The sequence below is a fragment of the Melanotaenia boesemani genome, chromosome 3, assembly GCF_017639745.1.
Source record: "Melanotaenia boesemani isolate fMelBoe1 chromosome 3, fMelBoe1.pri, whole genome shotgun sequence".
Taxonomy (NCBI): Eukaryota; Metazoa; Chordata; class Actinopteri; order Atheriniformes; family Melanotaeniidae; genus Melanotaenia; species Melanotaenia boesemani.
This window is the reverse complement of record NC_055684.1, coordinates 23930447-23958236: the sequence shown is the minus strand read 5'-3', so window position 1 is coordinate 23958236 and position 27790 is coordinate 23930447. Positions and strand designations below refer to the sequence as shown.

At 38.0% G+C, this 27790-nt stretch overlaps 1 protein-coding gene across 3 annotated transcripts; it reads left to right on the top strand.

Moving 5' to 3' along the window:
* The first annotated feature begins 453 nt into the window (after positions 1 to 453).
* LOC121637438 (mitogen-activated protein kinase kinase kinase 12-like) lies at positions 454 to 27551 on the top strand. 3 transcript variants are annotated; one of them, XM_041981618.1, is made up of 14 exons: positions 454 to 559; positions 13773 to 14305; positions 17046 to 17229; positions 17525 to 17716; positions 18226 to 18384; positions 20478 to 20636; positions 20840 to 20948; positions 22490 to 22599; positions 23331 to 23447; positions 23829 to 23966; positions 24180 to 24891; positions 25231 to 25298; positions 26409 to 26709; positions 26873 to 27551. In XM_041981618.1, exons 2-14 carry the CDS (start codon positions 13813 to 13815, stop codon positions 26957 to 26959), a joined length of 2829 nt encoding a protein of 942 aa, XP_041837552.1. In that variant the 5' UTR covers positions 454 to 559; positions 13773 to 13812; the 3' UTR covers positions 26960 to 27551. The 3 variants fall into 3 exon arrangements, with proteins under 3 accessions (XP_041837552.1, XP_041837553.1, XP_041837551.1); XM_041981619.1 differs by lacking the exon at positions 454 to 559 and adding an exon at positions 11391 to 11799 and having other exon boundaries at positions 26409 to 26670; XM_041981617.1 differs by lacking the exon at positions 454 to 559 and adding an exon at positions 11392 to 11799.
* Positions 27552 to 27790: the final 239 nt, after the last annotated feature.

The window sequence follows — 27790 nt, the reverse complement described above, 5'->3', positions numbered from 1 at the left end:
ATTTTTTGTTATCAACTATGTTTGACAATAAAACAAAACAGAAAATGTAGTTATAGAAGATATAGTCATTGCGTTATATAATTTCTTTCTTTCTTTCTTTCTTTCTTTTTTCTTTCTTTCTTTCTTTCTGCATCAAATTAAATTTGCATTCAATACGTCATTATATATATGTGTGTGTGCGCGCGCGCGCGTGCGTGCTTGTGCGTGTGTTTTGGGATGTTTGTACATGTCATGAAAAGAATGGTCAACACTAGCAAATTTAGGTTTGATGCTTTATTTACTCTTTCTTAAAAAATGAAATGGTGAACTATTTTAGACCGCAGGCTATAAGAATAAAAAGAAGTGGCTGGTTCAGTTTCATCACAAATCTCGTTCTCGCGAGAATACACTCAAGGTTTATTGACGAGGTAATTAACCAGATGGGACTGTAATAGACTGAGTAGAGGTGGTTGTCAGGGTCTTCTCAAATGTGAAACAAACACCTTTCGTTATCAACAACCGACCTACCCGTGGAAATTAACTCACTGCGCTCTATTTTCTAACCACGAGCCTTGAAAAGGTAGGTTTTTCTAACCCAGTTATATTTGCATTGTTATTTTTAATGCGGTGTATGACTCGTCCTTTCTATTCTTTAAATATTATGTTAAGTGTTCATCGACATCGTTTGCAAATAGAATACGAGAAAACGTCCACGTTTTGTATTGTTGCTGAAATTTAGATTGTGTCTTAATTTCGAAATAATTTATAGGTATTAATTGCTAAAACAGTTCAGTAAGCCGGATAAGACGGAATATTGATTTAGTTTTCAACAGCAGGTGGCGATGCGGGTTAGACATGTACTCGACTGAAAATCACCGGCCCACCTGGCACATTGACAACTCTTTATTTTATCCTAATGAAATCGCTAATTATTGATTCCTGTGCGGTACTCCATTTTCTAGGAAGATATGGTTGATTCCTACAAAAGATTCTCAGATCTTGATTCATATGGAAAAACAAAAAACAACAACAAAAAAAACTTTTTAATAATTGATTAGATAAAAGTATATCATTGCTCTTTAAGAGTTTTCTGTTTGTATCAGGGCTCATATGTATCGAACGATCAAAGTAAGTTTTTTTCCTAGAAATGTTCTCCAAGTTACAGTTTAACTCCCAGAAAAAATCAAACAAAACATTTACAAAATCATTGTTTAACCCAAGGCTACTAAGGCTGCTATGATTTATGTAGGTCAAGGGAAAAGTCATTCAGATCCTGTTTTTCTGACAATTTTGGCATTGTGTTGCGTCTCTGCATTTTATAGATGAAATAACTAATGAATAATGTGTATTTTTCAGCTTCCATAAGGGCCTAGTAGTTCAGGATTAGCACCATGGACAGCGCACTGCAATGACAGGGCTGACTGAGCTGTGATGGATGTAGTTTGGACCTGAGGTTTAGCTTAATTTGTATCCATAACTTCCTCCACAAATTAACTCCAAACTTATATATATAATCATGCCAAACTTTGATTAATCCTGAATTTATATTTGACCAACATGTTTTCTCTGGGTAGATGATGTAAAATTGTGACAAAAGGTGGCCTAATATTATAAGTGTTATGAATAATGAAATAATGTTAGTAATGTATTGAAGAATATTGAGAATATATTTTAAATGTCTCTGTCCAGAATTGAAATTGAACTAAAATGAAAACTGAATATTGGGATTATTTTAACAGATTTATGTGAAAGAAACAAGTCAAATTCTTTGACCAATTAAGTGAATACACAGATACACAACAACTCTTTAGCATGTGGCATCAACAACTTTCACCGCCTCGAAAGAAAAGTAATTCACACCCATGCATAATCTAAATCAATACACATTTGTACAGTGTAATTTTTGTGAAAGCATCTGCACAATTCCACAATAGCTTTTAAATGAGATATTATCCAATTCAACACTGGACTGAATCAATATATGTTGCTTTGATTCAAGATGTCAAACAAAAATATTGTGTCGAGCATTCATTTTTATTTTTAAAGCAGTACCTCTATTTTTACAGCTTGAAAGAAAATTGGACAAAACTTAAATAAATATAAATATGAGGAATATTTGTGATGCACTGGTAAAAAACTCTGTAGTCACATACCACCTGAAGTGAGGAAATCATACACTTTTTATGCTTCCTCCCCTGAGGTAATTTCCCAGCCATTTCTGCAGCTGCTCCCAACTGCTGCTTGTTCATGGGTCCTTCTGAGTTCTGAGTTTTTTCTTTTATCAGTGAAAATCATTCTCATTTGAGTTGACTTTGCCATTCAAACACATTTAATTTCTTATCTCTTGCATTTTGGCTTTTCTCTCTCTCTCTCTCTCTCTCTCTCTCTCTCTCTCTCTCTCTCTCTCTTGGTTTTGATACATTATCCATTTGTACAGTAGAGGGCCAGCCTATCAGATTATGCACCATTTTTGTGGTCATTATGCACATGGTAAATGCACTTTGGAATTCTTTTATCTATCATTTGTTTCTTATCAATCACATTATCAATAAACACCAGTGGTTTGTTTCACATCTAGCCATACATGTCAATTAGCTAGCAATGTCTGCACCTTGCTAGTTTATTCCTGCTTTTGAAGCAGGAAACCTGCAAACTTCAAACTAACTACCTGTATGGACAGTTCCCTTTAAATATAGCAGATGCTGATTAAGCACTTGAAGCAATTATACCCCTAATGCATTGTTAAATAAAGAGGATATAGGTCAGTTAGGCCACAAAGCATCTTAGCAGTTATTTCAGTGTTATTCTGAGAGCATTCAGATGCAAGGAATACAAGAAAAAGTAATTACTAAATTAAATGTTTTTATAACACTGAAATTGAAACGTACATTGTGATAGTTTAATTTCAACTCTACCTGAGAAAAGGTAGATTAAGTAAAATCACAAAAATTTTGTCACTGTCCACCTTTTTATAGACTGCATGTTACTTTCCAGCACCATTGATCTAATAAAGAAATGAAATAAAAGATTAACGTAGTATGAACAATAAAAGTATATTAATATAAATGAACCTAGAAACTTTTTGCCACTTCTTTCAGCATAAATATTTTACATATTCTTGAACTGGCTTCTGTCCCATTATTCATTTCCTGAGACTCTCACTGGAACATCAGCTCCATCACAGTATCATAGCAAATAATTATTGTCCCTCAGCTGAATTAATGACTCTTATAACTGCTAATATGTGATCTGGTGAAGTAGACAATTAGCATAACTTTGTATAATTGGAGAGGGATATACCCCCAGAATACAAATTTTGAAAACAGTTTTATGCAGAATATATTAAGCAAATGTGGTCTTCTCATGTTTTATGTCTGAGCAAAACAAGGAAACCACAGAAGAAAGATATTTTTAAAACATTTAATTCAAAATAAGTCACAGAAATGTGATGGGTAACAAGATGATAAAAATCACATAAAAAGACAACAAAAAAAAGATTTATCGTCTTATGAAAACAGTCACATAATACTGGGTAAAACAATAGTACCTGATGGGAGAAAAGTAATCAACCACTTTTGATCAATAAAAGTCATACCAGATAAATAATATTTGTTCTATCTATTTGGGAGAAAATTAAATAAAATATTGTTGCATATTTTAGATAATACTTTGTTCAGTTGGTTCCTGCAGTTTACAAAATGCATGGAAATTATTTTAAAAAATATGAAAAGGGAAAAATAACACTACTCCTTATTCATGCCATGATACACACATTATTGTGGATGAAGAATTCTAAGAACATCCTTAAAGTTAGAATTTTATGTATTTTTGGCAGGAGTAACAAGATAAAACCACACGACCCCCAGCTTAGCCTGAAAGAAAATCTGAATGTCTGAAACAAAAGAGTCATGGGAAATCCAGTTTTTTGTTTCACAGCAGGGAGGCATGGCAGCAACTATCTCCTCTTCCCAAAAATGAAATGAGTCATGGTCACAGGTGAAATAAAATAAACAAACTGAAGATAATGTCAAACCACAGCCACAGCCTCTTGCACTGCTGACCAGCCAGCACTGTGTTAGACTGTCATCCTTTTCCCTATTGGCTCCCTTCAAACCGCCAGATACAGTTGTGGGTGTTGACCGAGGAAACGTCACAGAGCCTGTGATTTCTTTTTTTTTTTTTTCTGCTTCTAGTTTTACACGCAGCAGTGATGGGAAATGAACCCACACTGCCTTACCTTAAAAGGAGGAGAAAAACACACTGTTCAATCAAAAGTCAGTTATGTGCTATAGGGTCAGTAAACATCACATCCCCCCAGTATTATAACACAGCAGTGGCTGATGTGTCAAGCAGAAAGTGTGCCATGATTTTAGATAAAGAACAAACAAGCAGAGATGTGTCTTTTTATATTATGAGAAGTCATGTATTAATGGTATAAAAACAAAAATAGCAACAACAATTGCTATGTTACTTAAAGTAAAAAGCTCATTGGACAATATATCTATTGTATAATTCTTTGATTGTTCCAAATCTGACTTATTGCATTAAAATTTGGGGAAATACATGAAAAACTTACATTAACCCAGTTTTCATTTTACAAAAGAGAACAATAAGAATAATTACTAGAAGAAGATATAAAAATACATCCAGTCCATTATTTGTAAATTTTAAATTACTAAAATTTAATGATCTACTTGAATACAATGTTTTGAAGCTAATGTATAAAGCTCATGGGAATTTTTTAAAAATCAATGTCCAGAAAAGATTTGAAAAAAGACTGTGAGATATTTATGAAACTAAGATTCAGACCAAAAGTGTAGCAGTGTTGTCTTTCTGAGGACTGATTCAGTTTATGGAACAATCTGAATAAAGAACTTAAAGAAGCTAAATTAATTTGGTTTTAAAATGACATTAATGTTGCAATGTTAAGAAAATATAATGAAAGTAGTTAATTTGTTTCTTTTTTTAAACCCTAAGAAAAAAAGTTTATTGAAGCACTGTTTCTCCACATTTCATCAAATGAGATACAAACTAAATTTCCCTGAAGCCAAAAGAAAAAGAAAAAAAAAAGGCAGCATAAAAATGGTCAACATAATTAATAACTCCTCCTTTGGACCAGCTGGTGATCTGCTGCACTCAAGGGTATTTGGGAAGTGTAGTTAATCCAATGATAATCTTGAGCATGGTTTACACATATTATCGCTTTAATTGCTACTTGTGCTGTGCAATTATACTGTCACCAATTACATGGCTGTTTACTTGCTTGTGTAAGCATTTGGTTCCCTATAATAGATGCTTTTTATCAACAACAGCCAGTGAAGCCACCAAAACTTATGTTAATGGATTTTCCATTGACATAATGAATTAATTATATGCTCACAAGTAGACTAGTTCATGAAAACATTAATCGTTAATGCTATATAGTTGTTGGTGAAGAGAAATGGGGAATTCTAAGATGTGAAGGGATGGAGGATTGAAGTTGATGATAAAAGTGTGTGCGTGTGGGTCCACATCCATTAAAATGCAGAGCATGTTCTCCAGCGTGAGTCACCCTTGCTCCCCCATCCCTCCCATCCACCCACCTACCTCGAAGCACCACCAGCATCTAAGTGTAGTCACCGCCTAATATTACGCCTCTGACTTCACACCGGCCAACTTACGATTCTGTTTCTATGGCAACATCCTCCAGACTCCTCCTCCTTTCTTCTCCAGCACCACCCTCATCACTTCCCGACACAGACCATGTGACTTTCAGGAAGGCTTCTCCAACCTCCCCTTTATTGTTATTAACCCTCTCTTGACTGGGTCGCTGCCAGAGGCTCTCAACAGCAGGCTACCCTGGCTGCCTCCCTGTTTCCGTGGGCTTTCAAAAGAAAGTCAGACATGTCTCTAATCTCCTTGAAAGATCAAAGCAATGATTGATCTGGGTGTTGGATTTGCATGTTTTAGAGCATGACGGAATGAGTCAATATGTTTCTTCACTTGTCTGGTGTTCTTGTGGCTGTGAAGATTAGAGTGGTCTATAAACTCCTTTAATCTATAGTGTGCTTATATAAACAGTGGATAGCCTAATTTCCTTAGGTGTGATTTCTCTGACATTCTCTCTAATGCTACAGATTTTACATTTCAACTCCATTCAATTTTACTGTTTTGCTTTATTGTCATTGCAAAATTTTCAGACACAGCAAGCAGCTTCTTTTTAAACTTTTTGTATGACTGCCCAACATAAAATAGTAGACATTTAAAGTTAGCAATTAGTTGAATCAGCATAAGCTGATTAATAGACAGATATTTCACACACTCACAGCACACAGATGTGTGTATGGCCAGCCAAGACTGTCATCAAAATGTGCAAATGTGTGACTACCCTGTGAAGCTGTTGGATTCTCACAAGATTAATACCATTCTGAGTTCTGCTATGCCCTATACAGTTTGGTTGCAGCAAGTTTTTACAAACCACTCCATACTGGCTAGTTTTACTGTTGGTGTGACAGCCAACTACCTCTTAATTAAGGGGGTGAACACAAATGCCTAATTCATGTAAGAGGTGACGAATTATTCACAATGAAAAACTGAGTTTTTCTCCCAAATTTGTTAGTTTACCATTGCAAGTGTGTTTTTTTATTATTTGTTTATTTGTTTTGATTAGTTTTTAAGTATCTTAACTTTTCTAAACTATTTCTTTGGTGGAACAAACCATATGGTATGAGTTTCTGAGAGCTCATTGCTCTGCTGGGACTCATCACCCCAGCAAAGTCAGAGAGTTGAAAATGCAGTTTTTTTTTTAAATGTACTGAAAATTGCAAAGAGGTGTGTTTGAACCTACTGCATGAATTCTTCCTAAAGCTAGCTAAGTGGTTGTGGTACCTGATTTAAGCCACAGTATCCATAAACAAAGTTAGACATTGATTTCAAACAAATGTAAATTTAGAAATATTAATCTTATGAAATTTTTAAAAAGAAGCTTAAAAATAACCCAAATCCCAAAAGGTATTGGTAGTAGAGATTTGCCAAAAATGGGGGAAAAAAGGCTATCTTATAGTAGAACATATGAAACCAAAGCACCTTTTACATTTTTTGGTAGAGCTTAATTTAGCATTCAGTTCTGTACCAAGTGACTGCAGCAGTTACAAGTTTTTATCAGCTTCACTTCTGATCAGCAGTGATGATAAATTAACCCTGGCTACTCCACCAAATGCAGTTTCAACTTATTTTTGATAAACAAGGTGTTTAGTCCATGTGTACCACTAACACCAAGCTACAATAACTGAGAACATCCAGAGTGGTACAGATTGAGAGAAAGGCTCTCAAAAACATAGTTCTGATGAGACCTCTGAAGACATTTGATTAAATGTCAGTTAAATGAGGAGTATGGATGGACTGTTTAGCTAATATAATAGATAATTGTTCCTTTCTGGAAAAGAGAACGCTTAGAGAATGTTGTTGCATGGCATTTTCATGAAAAAAAAAAGAAACAAATATGATTTGCTATCATTTGACTGTTATATGGTGTGAACATAGGTCAACAGAAAATAGTCCCACTAATGTGTTTGGCACCATGAAACAGATGTTACTTGTTTGTTGTGAGTGAGATGGCACATCTATAACATACTGTTAGTTGATTTAATTTGAAGAGTATAAATAATGCAATGGTATGTTAATCATACAACATCCAATGAAAAAAAAAGAGCGTTCTTTTCTCAAATCTAGATAAACTGGGCATTTTTAGAAAAATGGGTGCCATGAAAAGCTATCACTTTAGTGAAAACTTCCTGTACTCGTGAATTTCAAATCTGAGAGCATGACCTAATCCAACAGAGAGGAATTATACATTTCTTCTTCTTCTTCTTCTTCTTCTTCAGCTGATCCAAGGTGGCATCTGATGGTATCAGATCATTGCTTTGGTGTCATGGCTGTTTCCTGGCAGTTCTGGTTAATTCATTTTTGGCTGCTGTAGGCAGCTGTTTTAACTGAGAAAAATGTCAAAAACCACTCAATACTGTGGGGTTTGCTTCAAACAACACACAAACATTTATTGAGCACAGGTGAACTAAATGGGCATTTAAAAAATGACCTGTTTTTCCATATTTGTTAAAAAAAAAACACAAAAACAGAAAAAGGAGGCGAATATTTGGTTGCTGTTCACCATACCTGCTGGATGTGTAAATATATCAATATCAGTTTGTTATAGCTTTAATGTCTTTGTTCTCTGAGTGTTTGTAACTTTAATGCATGCAAGGTCAAATGTTATACCACAACAAACACTCATCCTTTGTTGAGTTTTGACAAGGGCAGAGGAAGCTCAGCATCCGGCAATGATCTCACCTGAATATTGCCTCACTGGCACAACTGTCTCCTCAGCATCCCTTTGGAAAATGGACTTGGTGTGTGTGTTTGTGACCGCGCGCATGTGTGAATGGATGAACTTCATGAATGAAAACTCTTCTTCCTGAGCTGCAGACAGAAGGTGAGATCATCTTTTTTGAAATGGGAGAATCCCCCACCCACAACACCCTCCTCTGCCCACCCACCAATGCAGGTTGGCGCCAGGCTTAATGAATGATATGGATGAACTACACAGTAGAGGCAGACTGATTGATGATGCTATTGGTCAATAAAAACCTTCCCAAGCAGACTGAAGGGGATCACTCAGTTCATATCAACACGCGAATACATAAATGGCCAAAAACACTTTTTTTTCTCTCATATCAGAAATCTCAAAGACTTTCTGCTGTTAGTTTCCAGTTAATAAGATGGTAAAGTAGAACTCCAATCATCTTTGGTTTCTTTGTTTACCTTCCTTTTAGGAATTGAATTGAGTGGATTTGATGATTAGCCACCTATTCAGCTGTGTATGAATTAAAGTGACAGAGTAACAAAAGGGGCTCTCGATGAGAATCCATAAATAGGCTCTCCAGAGAGTCAGAAGCTGCCCTCCCCCTCATTCTCTAGTCCAAGTCCAACCACACAAACGTGCACACGCACCTCTCCCCAGCCACATCCCCCCTCAACTGGGCTGGGACAATCTGTGTCCTCTTGGCACTGGGCCTCACACAACATACTGTACACTCAGAGTCAGAGGTATGGGCACACACACACACACACGACATTCCTCTCGACATTCTCCACTGCAGGCTTCTGTTAATTCCCTCCTACAGATAATGATGCATGTTGCCAAGCAATGCAGCATTTTACGTCAGTTATTTGGATGGATGCCACACGGGGGGGGGGGGGGGGGGGGGGGGGGGGTGTCGAGTGCTGCCATTCTTTAGGTAGTCTGATTTTCAGGTTGTAGTTTTTTTGTCTGAAAGAATCTGTGCTGTATTTGTACTTTAATGTGAACATATTTTTAAAAAACCTCAGGTGCAGCATGTTTAAGAGTGAATAGGAGCAATACCCTGCAGCTTTCATTCTGTGCTTGTTTTTGGTGGAGTTACCACAACAGAAACAGAAACAGTGTTGGTGGACATCAGAGCACTTTTGATCCTCAGAGGCTTGAACATCACTGAAGAGTAGCTGTCTTGCAAATGCGAGCTCTAATAAATAAATCATGAAGAAGGAAATAAGGAAATGAAATAGAAGAAAGCATGTGCATCTCTGTTCAGATTGCCTTAAGATAGAATAAGCAGAGGAATTGTAGATCAGGATGGCATGAAATAGCAACAATGATTAAAGCTTTTTTTTCAACTTCTTATTCATGTGATATTAAAACTGGCATGAAACATTCATAAATAGTATTTTTAGTTGTGACTCTTTGCATATTCATTTAGGAACTTATGTGAAAGTTGAAGCTACTTTTAAAGAATTGCAATAAATTATTCAGAAATACTGATATGATACCACACTCCTTGATAGTGACTATTCTGTTTAGTAGAATATAAATGTAGAAATGTGAGCACATATTTAATTACTTGGATAAAATTATGTTCACTGATAATTTGCAACCCCTCTCTGTTTCCCATGGTGGAATAAAACAGACTGCATCTGTAATTTAAACAGCATGCCAAAAAATGGATTTCTTATTCCCATGGCTGGATATCAATGCAAAAAGAGTGACTCTAAATAAACTTTTCTTTTCTGTTCTGATTCAAACTTAGATATATGTTTTCACCTTGATTTTATTAACATTAGCAAAACAAATAGAACAGGAAGGCTTTCACTGCTCCTTTCCTAGGTCTCTTAGAGTTTGTGCACTAGTTGGGGTTTCCCCTGCTGTCTAAAAGCATCACGATGAGGTCATCGTTGTGGGTTTAAGCCCAACATGGACTTAATCTGAGAGATAAGGACTGGATTTGGATTTAGCACTCAGAAAGGGTCATGTAGCTACAATCGTTTAGACCCTGTGTAAATAAAAAGATGGACACGGAATCTCCAGTTTTTCCACAAACTCACATATGATAGCTTTTATCTGTGTCAGCTAGATAGTTACTTCAGTGTTTGTCCTAATTTCATGATCTCAAATTCAGGCTGCAGTTCATCTGACAAAAGCAGGGTTTCCCTGACTTGTGAGAGAAACCCTGAAATCTTCATAAATTGTTTTGCTGAGATTTAAAGTTGAGTTTAAAGTTTGCCACTTTTGTCAAGACACCCAAAGAAATAATGCACAATGTATTTTGTTCATATTTAATAACTTTTCTTGTAAACATGGCATAGCCTATTTAATGAATATAACTGTTGAAAACACAGATATGAAATTTGATTGTGGCTTCCTCATATTTTGGACTTTTTGTACACTAACTAAATTCTGATTGAATATATATGTGGCATCTTGCATTTATTTCATGACTTTTTGTTGTTGTAGGTTCATATAATGCATGACAATGATAATGTAAGCTATTTGATTCCAAGCAATACAAACACTAAAACGCTTTATTCAAGCAGGGTCTTTGAAGATTAGACTTTTATGTTGTTGCTTCTGTTTGGATCCTTGGAAATTAGATTTGTGTTGGAAGATGACAGTTGTTTAAATTAGTGTGATATTTTATTTCATTTAGGTTAATTAAAGTCGCTCAGGGAAACAATTCGCGCCTGGGGAAAATCCCATTTAGGTCCTGTATGCGGGCTGTCCCACTCTGCCTGTCTCAGATAAATGGGTCAGTAGAGATTGGATTGGATTGGATATGATAATAATAAAAAACCTGCCGTCCTTTCTTCATGTCCAAACTGTAGCAGACGGAGCCTGCAGATTATGTACCAATTACAGGGCATCTATACGCAGAGCGTTAATAGGGTTTGAAGGGATTTAAATGCTGCTGTCCAAATGCTGCATACTCTGAGAATGACATCATTTCGATCACCTCACATACCGGCTAACCCCCCCACCCTTGTCCAAAAGTGTTGCCGCACTCACACACATGCCCGTGTACCTGCGCTCGTCCCGTGTCTCACTTGGCTCCGCTCGTCACAGCGCATTTCTCATCTGATAGGAGGACACCTACTCTGCCTCTCTCCCTCCCATCCTTTCTCTCTCTCCTTCTCATCGGTGGTGTGTATTATATGAGACGCGTGTGCGCAGATCGTATCCTCAGAGAGGAAAAGGGAAAAAAGGAGACGGTATAGGGAGCAAGAAAACAAGTCAATCAAGGGAGCGTAGCTATAGCTGTGTTTACCGTATACTGGATTTAACGCACACCTCCACACAACCCTACGCTGCCGAGGAAGATCGCTGGATGCAAAGGAGGAAGAGGAGGACGGAGTGCGGATGCTAGTCACAGACCAAGAAAGGCAGAATTTCTAAGGTTTTATTCGACAAAAATCTCAAAATTAAGTGGAATAAGCGCACGTAATTTACAGCAATGGAGACCAGCTGTTGGCACTGAGGTAGGAATCGTTAGATTGGCAGTAGATTTTGACATTAGATTTTCATTTAGAGTGATAGCCAAGATGAGCAGGAAGCTAGGCTTGGCAGAAAAATGACACATCCTTTCTGATATTATTCTAATGTAAACAGTCGCTTTGTGTTTGTAAGTTGAATGTTGTCAGTAAAGCTTCACTGATGCACCGGAGGTGGGAGGAGAGTCGATGATGCGCCTACAAAACATCCACGATGCAGTGGCCTGTATCAGAGCGTAGCCCACTCCCACAGCTGATACCTCGAAATAAATAAAGTGATGAAAAAAACGGGGCAATTAGGAGACAGGATCAGTCGGATGTGAATGATGTGTTATCCCAGATGTGTCTCAGTAGTGGCCCCCTCTTGGTGCATAAAATTATGATTTTATTTATTTATTTATTTTCCAGATTTTGAGGTTTATGGTTGAGTCTCTGATAATTAATCCCCTAGACTGTTCCTGATTTATTTATTAAAATTTTTTTTTACTGCTTTCTGAATGATTAAGAATGAACAATAGGTGTTTTTATAGTACTGACAGTTGGGGGATAGGTCATGTAGTAGATGTCGGGCACATTAATTACAGTGGGAGTGGTAGTATATAGATGTAAGTATTTTACTATCACGCAGTTGCATGAGGACTTAGTTGTTTCACTTAAATTGACCATCAAAATTTAAGATGCTGCTTCACAGCAAGTTCTCCCTGTGTATGCATGGGTTCTCTCCAGGCACTCTGTCTTACTCCCACAGTCAAAAGACATGCATGTTAGGTTAATTGGTCACTCTAAATTCTCCCTTAGAGTGAGTGTGAGTGGTTGTCTCTTTGTGTTGCCCCTGCTATAGAGTGTCGACCTGTCCTGGGTGTACCCTAACCCAAGCCTAGTAACTGCAGGGTTAGGCTCTAGCTCTCCAGCAACCCTGATTGGAATAAGCAGGTGTAGAAAATAGATGGATTAATTTAAAGTGATTAAAGTGACCTCTCACGTGCAAACTGATAAGCTCCAGTTTTGCATTTACTGTGTGTCATTTGTCTGACACACAGTAAACTAACATGATGATGCCAGTACAGTCAGAGATTTTGATTTGTGTCATTATTTAGCAGAGCAGGTAGAACTTGTTTTTGTGTTGCTCATCAGATAGCAGTGGAGGAATGGATTGCTTCAAAAAGCTATGAGAAGAAATAATGTATTTATTCCTCGATAAGTATGCATGCATTGCTGTCCTTGGAGACATGTAGAGCTTTGAAGAAACCAGCAGAATTCTCTCATTATCATTGTCTATTCTTATCCATTTGAATAAACCACTGGTATAGCTCATCGTTAACAACCAGCTGTGGCATCATTTGGCCCATAGAGAGAACTGTTGTCTTGTTTATCATGAACTTATTAAACCAAAAGTAGTGCATTGCTGTGGTAACATTGAACTTATAAGCAAGTTACCTGCAGTATTCACTCTGATGCTATATCAGTCAATGTTGTCAATTTAGCCGCATGGAGGGTTTTTGTATTGATTGTGTGCACTTTATCAAAGCTAGTGTAACTGGGCTCTTTCAGATTTATGGTGTGAGTTCTTTTGTCCTTTATCCACACACCCTGAATCAGGTCACACATCTTGTGTTGGATAATTTCAGACATACATCATGTCTTCATGTTTGTGTGTTGACCACATAATATCTAGAAAGAACAGAAAGAACTTGGGAAGCATTGGAAAATTTAAAATGCATTTCTGGGTTATCTTTCACAGTTCAGATGAAATGTGTTTTCACTGTTTACCTTAACAACACAGTCAGATCTACCTGAGTCAGACCCGAGCCATTATGGTTGCATAACTATAACCTCACCAAGTTTATATGCAACTTTGTTAACCTAGTAACTTTACTAATATTAGGTTCCAAAACTACAATAAAAGTTCTTTAAATTTTCATTTAATTAATGATATTTTGTCTCTCTTTGGTCTAATCAAGGCAGCCACTTCTTCCATCATTCTGATGACAACAGTCCCCCATGGCGCTTATTCATGAACCTCGTGCCTCCTCACCCTCCCTCTCGGGTTTCAACACCCCACTCTCTGACCCTCCATCATTTCGCCGACTTGATGCCGAAACACCCTGCACCCCAGAAATGGACCTGACCCCGACCCAGTGTGTCCTCCGAAATGTTCTTTCCATAGACACTGGTGAAGCTGTAGAGCCTGGGGGTGGAGGACGAGAGGGACAGACTGCCGGACATAACCAGACACCCAGCGAGGAACAACAGGAGCACTTTGCCAACAGTGTCCTGAAGCTCCATGAGCATGATGGGAGCTCTGGAAGAACAGAGGGAGAGGGGCAGGAACTGGACAGCTCTGTGGTCAGGAGCCAGGCAGATGACGCCAGGTTACAGTGCCAGTCGACTGGAGGGGGAGGAGGGTTTCTGGAGGGGTTGTTTGGGTGCTTGCGGCCTGTCTGGACTATGATTGGAAAGGCTTACTCAACAGAGCACAAACATGTCCTGGATGGTAAGTCTAGCAGCAAATTTTTTTTCTGTTTAAAGTACACACAAAGTAACACTATACACATTACAATGGAGACTTTATGTTTTCCAATATAAGCAACTGCCACTTCCAATTTAATTTAGGTGTGATGCTTTGATATGCTAATTAATTGATATCATCTTGCAGTTTAATTACATTAAACAGTGAGTAAAAATTACTTGCACAAAAGCCTAGTTGTAAACAAATACGTTCCTTGACATGAAAGAGATGCATCGAGAGGAGACTCAATCAAAGCTGCAGAGGGTTTATTTTCCCCTGATACCCCCTCCCATCCATTTTCCTGCTTGTGCCCACCTCCCATTGCCACCCCCCCAGTGAAACTAGCTCCCTGTGACGCTGTGTTGTTTATGTCTGCAGCCACTACAAAAGCGCAGGGCTCCCCTGAGACCCCTCTGCCAAATCTGCTTCATGAATTATGCATGGCCATGCTCTGACCCTGCGCCTCTCATCTCTATTAACACAAACCTGACACACACACGCACTAACACGAGCAGGCACCCTAGGATGGATGCACATACACATAAACGCATCTGCAAGTAGAAACACTTAATAGCTAGCACTGACATGAGCATATAAAGTAAGATAAGATCCCAAAAACAAACCTGTTAGAATAAATGTAGCATCTCACATCAGCCATGAAGGTGGCAGGTTTACATCTCTTCTTGTCTGCATTGCTTTCTGATACTTTATCACCCTGGTTGATTTCCACATCTCCCCTCAACTCCCCTCCTCCTCCCTTCTCTTATTGTCTCCCTTCCTCTCCTTTTCATCCTGTGCTGTTATCACTCCCAGTCCATCTGCACCTCACTTCTCACCTCCTCTGTGCACCATAACAGAGTCACACACTCATTACATCAAAACGGATATTAGAAAAGTGAAATAAATAGGGGAATGCAACTGAATGCCTGCCAACATTATTATTATTCCCTGTAATTAACCTTTAACACACAGTAACAATATCACAAAAGAAAGCAGGAAAATGGTATGCCTAGTATTGGGTCTGAAAAACAGAAACATGTTTGTGTATGTGCTAAATTTGCTCAGTATTTCCAATCAACCAAAGCAGAGCGGAGGAGATTCTGATGTGTCAGATTTGGCCTAATGTCTTCACTGAGGAAAATCTGATAGGCTCATTAGAGGCCAAGCCCTCAATCAATCACTTGAAAGCATGGATCATCTGTGTCTTTCTCATTAATATGATAAATGTGTCTCAAGCTTCGATTCTGGGTTGAGAACAGCAGCAGAGTAGGTTGTGTATTTCCTCTGTATTAACAGCCTGTCTCCAGCCACATGGACCTCAGCTGACCTGCCCCCCCTCCCACCCACACACACACACACACACACACACACACACACACACACACACATCTTTTTTCCTACACAAACACTTACCCAGTCACCACCACCAGTACCACCCCTCCACCTCTCTAGTCACCCTACATCCACATTAGGCTTCAAATCCTCTCCTTCCTACAAAACCCTCCTGAGCATTGGACCCCTGTTTTTGCGTCAGCCCCACAATAGCACTAAGCAGGATTTAGGAGGCTGAGAGAGAATTACCCACAAGAGATTAGAGCTCACTGTCTGTCTGCCTCTACACCCAGTCTTAGGTTAAGGTGGGGTTCAACTATAGAACAAGATATCAGCTAAGGTTCCATGTTGTTAAAAACTTCCAGCAGATGTAACTGTCAAATGTTTAATATTTCACTACAGAATCACTTAGATGAGGTACAGATAATAAAACTTAGTTTTATTTACAATTTGGGTTTCCAGCAATTATGAAACAGTATGAAACTATTTACCGGTCAAACGTTTGTGTTGTAAACTAAGGGTCCCCTTACTCTTTATATGAGTAGACCTCAAACCTGGAGAAGCCTCTGAAAAAAGGCAATTCCAAAATCATGTAATCACACTAAATAATTGTGATCTCACAGCTGACAATAATATGTGATTTTGATTTTCATTGAGCAGCTCTAGCATGAACCTGCTTGTGGTGAAGCTGGTTCTTTCACAAGTTTCACATTTTACCTTTTTTATGTGTGTTGTTTTGTTTATGCTAGTCCAATGTCATGCTTTGAGCTAATCAGCATGCTAGCAAGCGCATATAAGTTGCAGTTATCATTTTAAGCATGTTTGCTTGCTGATTCCTTACAATCTGCATTACAGATAATGAAAGTGAACATGATGGAAGTGTGATTTGTTTATTAGGAATTGTTCATTGTGCTCTACAATCCATGCAAGCATATCAGTTGTCAGGATGTTTCACTCTGAATGACAATTTCATTTTGGTATTAGATGAGACTGCAGAAAAATCAAAATTATGAGTATTCATACTTTGAGGACTACAGACATCCATCCAAATTTATTTATGACCCAGTCAAAATGGCTGAGAATGTTTTCATTTTAAACAGTATGCAATAAGTGACAATGTTGACAACAGATTAAATAATATAGACTCACTATATATAGATAATAAAAAAAACAAATAAAAAACTTTAGTTTGTTATATCATGAACCAACATAATCTTTCATGCAAGTAAGACAGATTTGCAGTCAGCAGAGGTTACTACAATCATCACTCTATATTAATAAATTACACACTATTACATGGCATGTAATAGTGTGTAATCTACATGAATAAATTACACACTATTACATGGATAAACTGACCAGTTGTTTTGCCTCCATCTTTTTCTGCCTTCAGAGGAGTGGGAGGTTCCATTTGAGGAGATATCGGACCTGCAGTGGGTGGGCAGCGGAGCCCAGGGTGCGGTCTTCCTTGGGAAACTGCATGGACAGGAAGTGGCTGTGAAGAAAGTGCGAAACATCAAAGAAACAGACATCAAACATCTGCGGAAGCTCAAACACCCCAACATTATCACTTTTAAGTCAGTACAAATGATCTATTATTAGAACATTTGAAGGCAAACTGTGCCACTAATATTCAGAAATTCATTTTGACACTTATGTGAAAAAGAGTAAAAGCATCATATGTTGTATAAATCAGGGACTAATGAAAAGTAGCTGACAACCGTTCATTAACATTTTCTACTATTGAACCTTCAGATGACAATGTAACATCTAAGCATAAAACTGTTTATTTTCAAGTTTTTATTTTAGGCTGTAAAACCTCCATTACTCTTGCTTTTAACATACTGTTCATGTTTTTCTCTAATCACTCAGAGGTATCTGTACTCAGGCTCCATGTTACTGCATCATCATGGAGTACTGTGCTCAGGGACAGTTGTATGAGGTGTTGAGAGCAGGAAGAAAGATCACTCCATCCCTGCTCATGGACTGGGCCATGGGAATTGCTGGGGGCATGAACTATCTGCACCTCCACAAAATCATCCACAGAGACCTCAAGTCACCCAAGTGAGTTGAACGAATTTGGTAAAGATTCACTGTTTGGCTGTGTGATAGACTATATATATATATATATATATATATATATAGACAGCACTAGGGTTGCAAAGAAAGAGATATATAAAAGTTTGTATACATAATCATAACAACAAGATTATAGAAAAAGAGAAAGAGAGAGAGAAATATTTTTTATACTTTCCCTTATGAATTTGCAAAGAAGTAGATTCACCTGGTGGCCTGCAGTGGGGATCCTGATCCTCAGGTCAGAAAATCAGTTCTGTAGAAAGGGACATTAACTGGGCCAAATTATGATTAAACTGACAAATTTCTAACTCTGAAAAAACCCTCACAATCACACCACTGGTCATATTTCACAAAACATGAAGAAATAATTTATTAAATGCCATAATCCAATAAATTACCTGATAATGATTGTTTTGATTTAGTTGTGTTGAAGTTTTTACACACTATGGAAATCAATCAGGTAGATATTTGAAAATGTGAATGTGTCATTACAGTATGCTGATCACTTACGATGACGCTGTGAAGATCTCTGATTTCGGCACATCTAAAGAGCTCAGTGACAAGAGCACCAAGATGTCTTTTGCTGGGACTGTGGCCTGGATGGCTCCTGAGGTCATCCGCAATGAACCTGTCTCAGAGAAAGTGGATATTTGGTAGGTTTCATAACCCTCTTAAGCTGTCCTATTGCACTGGTGAACTCTTTAAAAATTTCCCTTATGATTTCTCTTATCGGCCACCAAATCAACATGGAATCTCATTAGTTGCAGTCTACTACAGTGCAGAGTGAGGGATCCTGTTCCCAGAAAATCTATTCAGTATGATGTATAATATCTCATTACATGAAATTCTATAAGGTCTCTGCCATATCGGATGAGTTGCCCAATGCCGAGCCACAATCCCCCCTCCTCCCACCAGCATTCTCTGCCTCCCTTGTTTTTCTATAGTGCATCCCTCCATCAGGCTTCCTCTCCATCCTGAAAAGAACACTGACTAATTTAATAATTGATCTGCCAGATGCTGCAGTACTCAGAAGAGGCTGGAATAACCTTCGGATGGTTTGGCCCTGAGCCAGCAGAGCATTAGCCAAGAAATGAAAATAGGATTAAAAAGCTTTTGATGTTAAAATAAAGCAAAGCCTTGGTGTGTAGTGTACATTTTTGTTTAAATTTATGTAAATCACTTGACAATGGTTCATACCACAACAAGAGCCAGAGAGCAAGAGGCTGTAGTTAAGTACTGCCATATGTTGTACACATTTTGCTTTGTACCGTAATACAGTGGCAGCTGGTGCAAACCCTGTTGTTTTGTGTGTAGACTGTACAAAAAAAAATTCACTGAAAATCAACTACATTTAATGTCTGACCATTTCTATTCAATTTTATAAAACTGCATTTACAGTAAGTGTCTATAAGACCATTCCATGCACAAGTTTGCCACCAGGTCTGTCGAAACAGAACCATGCAAGGAATAAATAGTTTTTTTTTACCAATTGTGATGTTTTTAATCTTGCAGAGATTTTTGATGAATTTAGAAACAGAGACTAAAATCTCAGGCAGCAGAGATGAAATATTGTGTACTTTAACAGGGAAAGACTCAGTGGTGCATCTAACTTGTCACTCAGGATATTTTACTTGGACAAACAAAAGATGACTGACAGTGTGACCACAGCTGCGAATCTCCAAGATGGCACTGGGGAATATAAAAACTCTGCATTATAATTCATGTGTGTTGCCTTTTTTCCTGCTGGTCAGTAAATGTCAGTCATTGTTACTATGGAAATAAGGCTCTCTGGAATAGTTTGCTATAGTGAGACAAGATATTTTTTTAATTCATTCATTCAGTTTAGGCAAATGAAAGAAATACACTATTTTGTAACTTTGGTAGGTCAGCCACTGTTTTAATTTACTGTAGTGCCTCAAATCTTTTATGGGGTATCAGTGACTTGTGTATTGTTCATATAATTTATTAATTTATTTATCTTACTGATCTAAATATGTATAACCAGCAATAACCATCTGCTGTTAGCCAAAGCCTCATCAAAAATAGCGTCCATCGTTAAACAATATGTAAAGCACTGAGGGGCAGCTCAAGACTTTATCACCATACTGTGTGTGTCTGATGAGACATAAGTAACAAATCAGAAATGATTTTTCAGTCATTTCAACCGAGTGTTGCTCCACGTATGGGGGATCTGTTCAGCGTCTTGAAATTACCTCTCCTCTTCTTGTGCATTAATATAACAAATCATAAGTATTGAAATGGAGAGAATCTAAAAATAGACATCTATACACTACTGTATAGCACACATCCCCTCAGTCCTATATGCTATGCCATTGGATACGGTGCATGGTCACCATGGTAACCTAGCGAGTCAGTAGCAACAGATTTTCCATAGCTACACTTCCCATGGGCCTGGCGTTGTGTTCTTATGCCATACAGAAGTAAAGCCCATGAATGCAACACTGAACTATCAAAACCAAAATAATCACATTCATGCATATTTTATTTTTAGTAGTTCAGGCCAATTAATGTGCACAATTGCAATGGAAGTAAATGTACTTTTTTTTTTTATTTAAATGACAGAAAAATGTTTGGCATAAACTGAATTTTGTCATTTAAAACTTATTCAAAAGAAACAAGATTTCTAAACAAAGTTAAAAGTATGACATTTCGTGTTGTCTTTCATCTGCTGCTTCCACCTCATTTTCACTGTATCTGAAAGAAGATATGCCACATCTTTCTGCAGGTCATTTGGCGTTGTGCTGTGGGAAATGTTGACAGGGGAGGTGCCATACAAGGATGTGGACTCCTCTGCTATCATCTGGGGAGTGGGCAACAACAGTCTACAGCTGCCTGTACCTGATAGCTGTCCAGACAGCTTCAAACTGCTCCTGAAGCAATGCTGGTGAGGAGAAAGAAGAAGGGATATGAGAGGATGATGAAAGAAGGAAAATAAAATAAATCTTTGAAAGAAAATTTGTAAAGTTAGATTCTTGTAAATAGTTGGAACAATGTCATCCAACGAAGTGGGAGAAGTATATAAAGTAACATAAAAACATATTTTAAAAAGGAAAGAGCTTATAAAACATATGTTTAAACTGTTTTCAGGAACTGCAAGCCAAGAAACAGACCTTCATTTCGACAGATCCTCCTTCATCTTGACATCGCCTCTGCTGATATACTGTCTACTCCACAAGAAACTTACTTTCAGTCTCAGGTAAAGTTTCTGTATGTGTTTGTTTCCTCTCTATCCTGATAGAAAAACAGCTGTGAATCAAGAAAACATTCCTTGAACACGAAGAAGCAGTAACCCCCTCAGTGTTTATTTGACATATGACATGTCAAGATGATTGTAAAATGGGCCCTGGGGATTACCCTTAGTTTATTTAATTATTCTCCATACCATAGTTTAGAAATATCAGAGAAGCCAGCTAGAAAGCGTAAATGAAGTCATACGGTTTTTAATTTGCAGTCATGTTTAGACATTTTATATGTCCAGTGGCAGGAAAGTCAATCATCAAATAAATAAATAAATGGACATTAGGTGAAGTACACATAAGCTGTGTATGTCTCTCCTGTCAACAACAACCACTATTACTGTCTCTCAACTTGCTGTCAAGCTGCTGCCATTTGTTTCTAGTCTGCTGCAGTAACTACATGCAGGGCAGAGAGCACAGCTGCACCGGGACCTTGGGTCTCCCGGGAGTCCCCTAATAATACCTGTCCTCTCAATCACAACATTTCATTGTTGGTTCCTTGGCTTTTTTTTCTTGTCACATATCAGTGCTGATTTGTGGTCTTTTATATACAGTCCATGGGTCAAAGGAGGAACCTCCTTCCCTCCCCCATCTTGTCAAACTCTGATGGGGAAGGAGAGTGTGTGTCTACCTATGATTGGATGGGGGATGGAAGCGCAATACAAATGTGTTAGACTACTGCAAACCCAAGCAGATGAAGGACGAGTATACAAAGGACGGAAAAGTATAATTGTGTGGAAGATATGTCTTTGCTCAGCCATGCAGGGCCCACACATCCATTTATAACTCGAGCATGTATAATCCTAAGACACATGTGGACATGAGCACTTAAAATAAATAACGTTGTTTTGTGGTGTGTTGCTTCTCCATCTGGTTAAATCTCATGATGCAAAACATAAACCTCTTTCACTCTTCATTTATCCTTGATCCTTTATTTCTCCCTTTCCCTTATCAGAACCCTCCCCCATTTTTTCCCCCTCTGTCCCGTAATGGATTTTTCTTGTGACATTAGAAAGAAGTATTTGCTGCTGGAGTGTATTGATTGGTTTAATGGTAGAGAGCAGAGAGCAAAGAGAGAGGAGAAAGAGGGGACTGGAGACAGAAGAGTGTACACAGAGTCCATTAGCTTAATAAGAAGAGCCTCTCTCATGCACAGATAGATACACACACACCCACAAGTCAAATACAAATGCATGTGCACACTCATAAATCTGACTTCCTTTGTCCTTTGATATGACAGGTATCAGATAACAGCTGTCATGCTCCACTGTGCACAAGAAAATGCCCATGCTGCATTTTTTTTTTTTTTTTTTTTTGGATTTATGTCATGTCAGTTCAGTTCATGTTCAGTTTTGCTCCTCGTGTATTGATTGCCATTTGACAGCCTAATGAGTTTGTTTCAGTAAAACGTATATATAATTGATGTTAATATTAGAGAAATGAACTAGAGTCATGCTGTTTTATATCAGTTTTTTTTATTATTATGTGTGTGCCCCACCAGGTGGAGTGGAGGGATGAGGTGAGACACCACTTTGAGAAGATCAAGTCTGAGGGGACATGTCTTCACAGGCTGGATGAGGAGCTGATCAAACGACGAAGAGAAGAACTCAGGTTAGACACACACACACACAAACAGACAGAAATGCTAAAAACACATTAATTATGTGTGTGTGTGAAAGATTTTAATGAGCGTTTTTTTCTTGTTATGTAATTTTATTTTGATGTGTATAAAGGCTTGGTTTATTTTTAATATACATTAATTGAAATATGCTAGAATTCTTTTAATCATGTAAAGCACTTTGTGTTGCCTTCAGCATGAAAAGTGCTTTATAAATAAAGTTTGATTTGATTATAGCAGTTCAGTGTTGATGGGAAAAGAGAGATGAGCACAGTTCATCTTCTTTTAGGTCAATATAAGTTAACAAAGAGAGGATATTTAACAATGTTGCTCCATCTTTTGGGAATCCTCTTTAAAACCATCTTGATGTTGAGGATTTGGTCTCACTAAAGGACATTTAAAACTACATGCAGGCAGGCTTGTCTGTGTCCAAACGTTTAATAACTCAATATTCTGCTATTTTAACCTGTAAGAACATTCATGTATATACTTACTTTGTGTACATTGTGTTTGTTTGGTTCTGTAATCACTGCTTATGAGATACTTTTGTTTCCTTAAAAAGTTCAGCAAAGAAAAACTGAAATCACATTTTCAAATATACTTAAAATAAAACATAGTGTATGTTTAATTCTGCTTTTATAGTAATAATCAAGAAGTCACTGTTGTATATAAACACCTGAACTTGCATATTTATGACCTTTCCTTGACTTTCCTTTGCATGCAGACATGCGTTGGACATCCGGGAGCACTATGAGCGGAAACTGGAGAGAGCCAATAATCTCTACATGGAGCTCAATGCTATCATGCTACAGCTGGAGATCAAAGAAAAAGAGCTGCTTAAGTATGAAATTTGCATTGTTCTTAGCTTCTGTTAAATGCACCACAGGATAAATGTTTACATCAAGGAAACCCTCATGTAGAACACAATATTCATTAACCCCACTGTAAAATTAGGATTTGAATGGCCTTGGTAAAGAGGCAGCAGCTTCTTTCTCTGTCAGCCTAGGTTACCCAGGGTATTTGAAATAAAAAATAAAGAGAAGGTGATTTGAAATGTTACGCCATTACATTGTCACAGAAGGACTTTGCATGTAACAAAGTGCTCTCCTGTGCCTCATTCAGTTTCCACAGGCATCCGATGGATGCTGAGTGTGGCAGAGGTGGTAGATTGTGTGTCAGATTTGTAATTTAACAGGGAAATGTCTTTGTGTTTAAATGCCAGGAGGGAGCAGTCATTGGACAAGAAGTACCCAGGCTGCTTTAAACACCACAGTTCCAGACAATCTGCTTCCTCCAACTCGATGGAAAAGCTCATGAAAAAGCGCAATGTGCCTCAGAAACTGCCCTCACACAGCAAGAGGTGAGACAGCAAATGAGAAAGTTACTTACAGCTGTCCTGCAGATGTTTGATCAAGCCAAAATTATTACATTCAGCCTTATTTTAAAAGATAGCTGACATTTTTATGCAACAAAACAAAAACATATCAGTAAGCCAAACTCTTTCACTAGGTGACAATGCCACTGGTAATACTCTTGTCACCTCTTAATGAAGTTACTTTTCTTTCCTTTCTAGGCCAGACTTATTAAAGTCAGAGGTAATCCTCCCAAAATTGGACTCATCTATGACTCAGGTCACCATCCCCAACAAAGGCTCTACGTCCCCTGGCCGCTCCCGCAGAGGAAAACCCCGCTACAGGAAAACCGGCAAAGGCAGCAGTGGGGATTTGGCTCAGCTGAAAGCCACTCTCTCCTCATCTTTAGCAATGATCAACTCCACCTCATCTGTTCCTAGTAGCAAGTACCGTCTAGACCCCAGTGCAGCCCTGAGAGGTCTGCAGCATGATCTGCTGCTCAAAAAGATGTCCTCCTCTAGCCCTGATCTAATTTCAACCACCCTTGAGGCTGAAGGCCGGAGGAAGGGGCAATTGAGGCCAGGACTGGACAGAGCAGGCAGTCAGAGTGCCTCAGCTGGGCTGGAAGAGAGCAGAGGGAGTGATGAGCCAGAGGATGGGCCTCATGTGGGTGTGGGGACGGATGACCTAGCAGAAACACCTCCACGCAGTGACACGCCCAGTGAAGATGCAGCATCTATTCCGTTCTCCAGCAGCCCTGACTCACCGTGTGGAAGAGGGGCAGCTGCAGGGAGGTCTACTGTACTTGGGAACGCTCGTGTCCCCCATGAGGGAGAGGAGAAGGAGGATGGGACAGTGATCACCCGCTCACCCAGAAGTCAACGCCTCACACCTGCTGCACTGCTCTACAGGGCAGCTGTCACACGAAGTCAGGTGAGACTTTGATAGTAATGAAATTAGCCACTTTTAATAAATTACTTTGATTCCTGGATTAAAGGATTAATTTAGGATTATTATTATTACACTAATTAGCTGGGAAACGCTATAAGGTTATCAAATGTTTTATAGCTACAGTATGTAAAAATCAATATTTCTCCAGATGTGTAGACAACTGCAGTATGATTCAAGTGTTTTACTGTAAAAAAGACTTGGCACTGATGAAGTCTGGTATTCAAAATCTTTTAGTTTTTTATGAAATGATTTAGATATCCCAGCTGCAATATGTCTGACTTGTGTACACGAAAATACGGTTGTTGATCAATTTCTCCTCAGAGACGTGGAGTGTCTTCAGAGGAAGAGGAGGGAGAAGTAGACAGTGAAGTAGAACTGCCAAGGAGACGGTAAGGATAAAGACATTAAACGTGATTACTGAAGACTACAGAGTAGTTTGTATGCTAACCATCTTAACAAAAACCTAAATTACTATTTACTTGGTTATGTAGATTTATGATCCATCCAGAAGTATAAACATTCATCTGTTCAGATCTCTGGGGTATTTTGGGGTGTGTACACACACGTCACTCTCAGGTCTTCTGATCTTTCCTCTTTCCATACCTCAACCTTAAGAGAGGACTATCCTAATTTCTTACTAGCAACTAGCAATAACAATAAAAAGACAGATGGGATTACATAATCAAGCGAAAAAATAATAATCCATACTCAACCCAGATTATTTAAAAAAATAATTAGACATTGCCATTGTCATAGTTACATTTGCAAGAAGGCCTTCTTTTTTGGCAGCATCTTCAAAATGTACAGGATACTTGTAAATATTTAAATATAAGCATATGTATGTAATTTATCTGGTTTCTAAATAAATTGCCAGTTCTTGCTATTAAAGAACCTTTTCATTTAAAATTAAAATAGGGAAGGGACGTTATAAGTAAAAGCTTCACTTGTATTACAAAAGGAAAAGTTTTTCATTTGGCCTTAGACTGAAAACAGAAGCAAACAAAAACAGATTCTCAAACCAATATGGTGTTTGTAAGGCTAATTGTAAAGTAATTTCTATTCAGTAACAGACACTTTTAATGCTATCTGACTCAATCCTGAATGTCACTTAGATTTAGGACAGTGTGAATTTTTTTTACATAATATATATTAGAAGGTATTCCAACCCCATCAATGTACAGCAGCTTTTAATTTCTGCTGTTGCTATATATAAAGTATAATTCTTTTTCAGTATACATGCACCTTTATAGATGTCATTTATTCAGTGTAAATACATCTAAATCATATCATAAATGTCCTTGGTGTTAAGATTTAGTATAACATTTCAAAAGTAACTGTACTGGAGTATTTAAGTAATAACTACAGGTTTGCAAGTTCTTGTACCAAAATGTCCTATGAACTGTAACATGACAGCACTTATAATTCATACACATCTTTACCCATTTACTGTTTTGTACTTCTCATGAATAAATGTTCTTTTCTACTGTAAACCCCCACAGGCGGCCTGTGAGCATCACCAAATGCCAGTCCCTGTCAACCTTCAGCTCTGAGAACTTATCGGTCTCAGATGGAGAGGAAGGAAACACCACGGACCACTCCCACAGCGGCACACCTGATGTGGTCAGCACCAACACAGACGAGCGCCTTGACGACAAAAGTGACGACCTGCTGTCTCAGGGCTCTGAGATTCCTGCTGATCCATCTGATCCAACTCAACTGGGCTCTGACGGGTTGTCCGAAAAGGAAGCCATCCTACGACAAGTTAAGACGCATCTTGCTTCAAATGAACATAATTATGAAGTAAGCAAATAAATATATTATTAAAATTTTATAAATGGAAAGACAGAAAAATAACTATAGATATTTATAATACAGATATGCTGGTGCTGATAACAGATACAAAAATGCTGTCCCATAAGACTGTCAATTCTAACCCAGAATTTGTGCTTTTACTCCAAACCAGGGCTTGTATGATGACTCGGACTGCGACAGCGCAGAGCTGGACAATTCTTGCAGTGCAGAGCCCAGCCATCCTCCAACCAACTGGTGAAAATCAGGCAACCCACTCAAAAACCCGCAGATCCAACCTCTGAACACCTCTTTCACCATCAGAGAGAATGGAGATGATCAGTGACACTGAATGGAGGAAGGACATGAAGACCTGCCTTCCTCAAAAACCTGATATATAAGAGTAAAAAAATACCATTTTTTCTAAGACTTCACACATCACAGGGATGTGAGACTTCACTGGAGCACTGGCTGAGCCAACAGAACAACCATCCCCTAGTGCCCTCACCATAGCAACAGGACTGCGATCAGCTTTGCAAAAACGCATCAAATTACACCTCAGCAAGAGAAGTCTCCGTCACAAAGGCCAATAACATAACTGTCCGTTAATGTCAATGTTGATTTCCATTTTTATCTCTAAACTGTGTCATTGTTTTTTTCTTTTTTACATTGTGTCATGAAAATGTGATCATGTGGTTTTTCCAGGGCATCTGTACCATTTTACAGTTAAAATTGTCAACATTTCTGGTACAGCCGCTAATGTTGATCCTTGCACTTCATTTATATATATAAAAAAATAATCTGTCATAATGCATTTCCTCTTAAAACATTATGCACTAATTTATTTCTTTTACAGAGAAAGAGTGAAAAAGACAATGTTTACATCTCATTTGTGTTGTTTACAATTATTTATATTTGTGTCATGGTTTAAGTTTTCATTTTCTACTTCTGTGTTTTAATATTGTAAATATGATATGGTGTAAAATGAACAAATTTTTTAAATGTAAGATTGTATGATTTAAGGTGCTGATGTTTCTTAATAGGTGGCACTATTATATTTGAACCTCAAAAAGCTTCTGGTAGTAGAATGTAA

Coding starts and splice junctions, on each gene's coding strand:
- LOC121637438 (XM_041981618.1), top strand. CDS start 13,813: ATGGCGCTTATTCATGAACCTCGTGCCTCCTCACCCTCCCTCTCGGGT. Junction 14,306..17,045: donor GCACAAACATGTCCTGGATG/GTAAGTCTAGCA, acceptor TTCTGCCTTCAG/AGGAGTGGGAGGTTCCATTT. Junction 17,230..17,524: donor CCCAACATTATCACTTTTAA/GTCAGTACAAAT, acceptor CTAATCACTCAG/AGGTATCTGTACTCAGGCTC.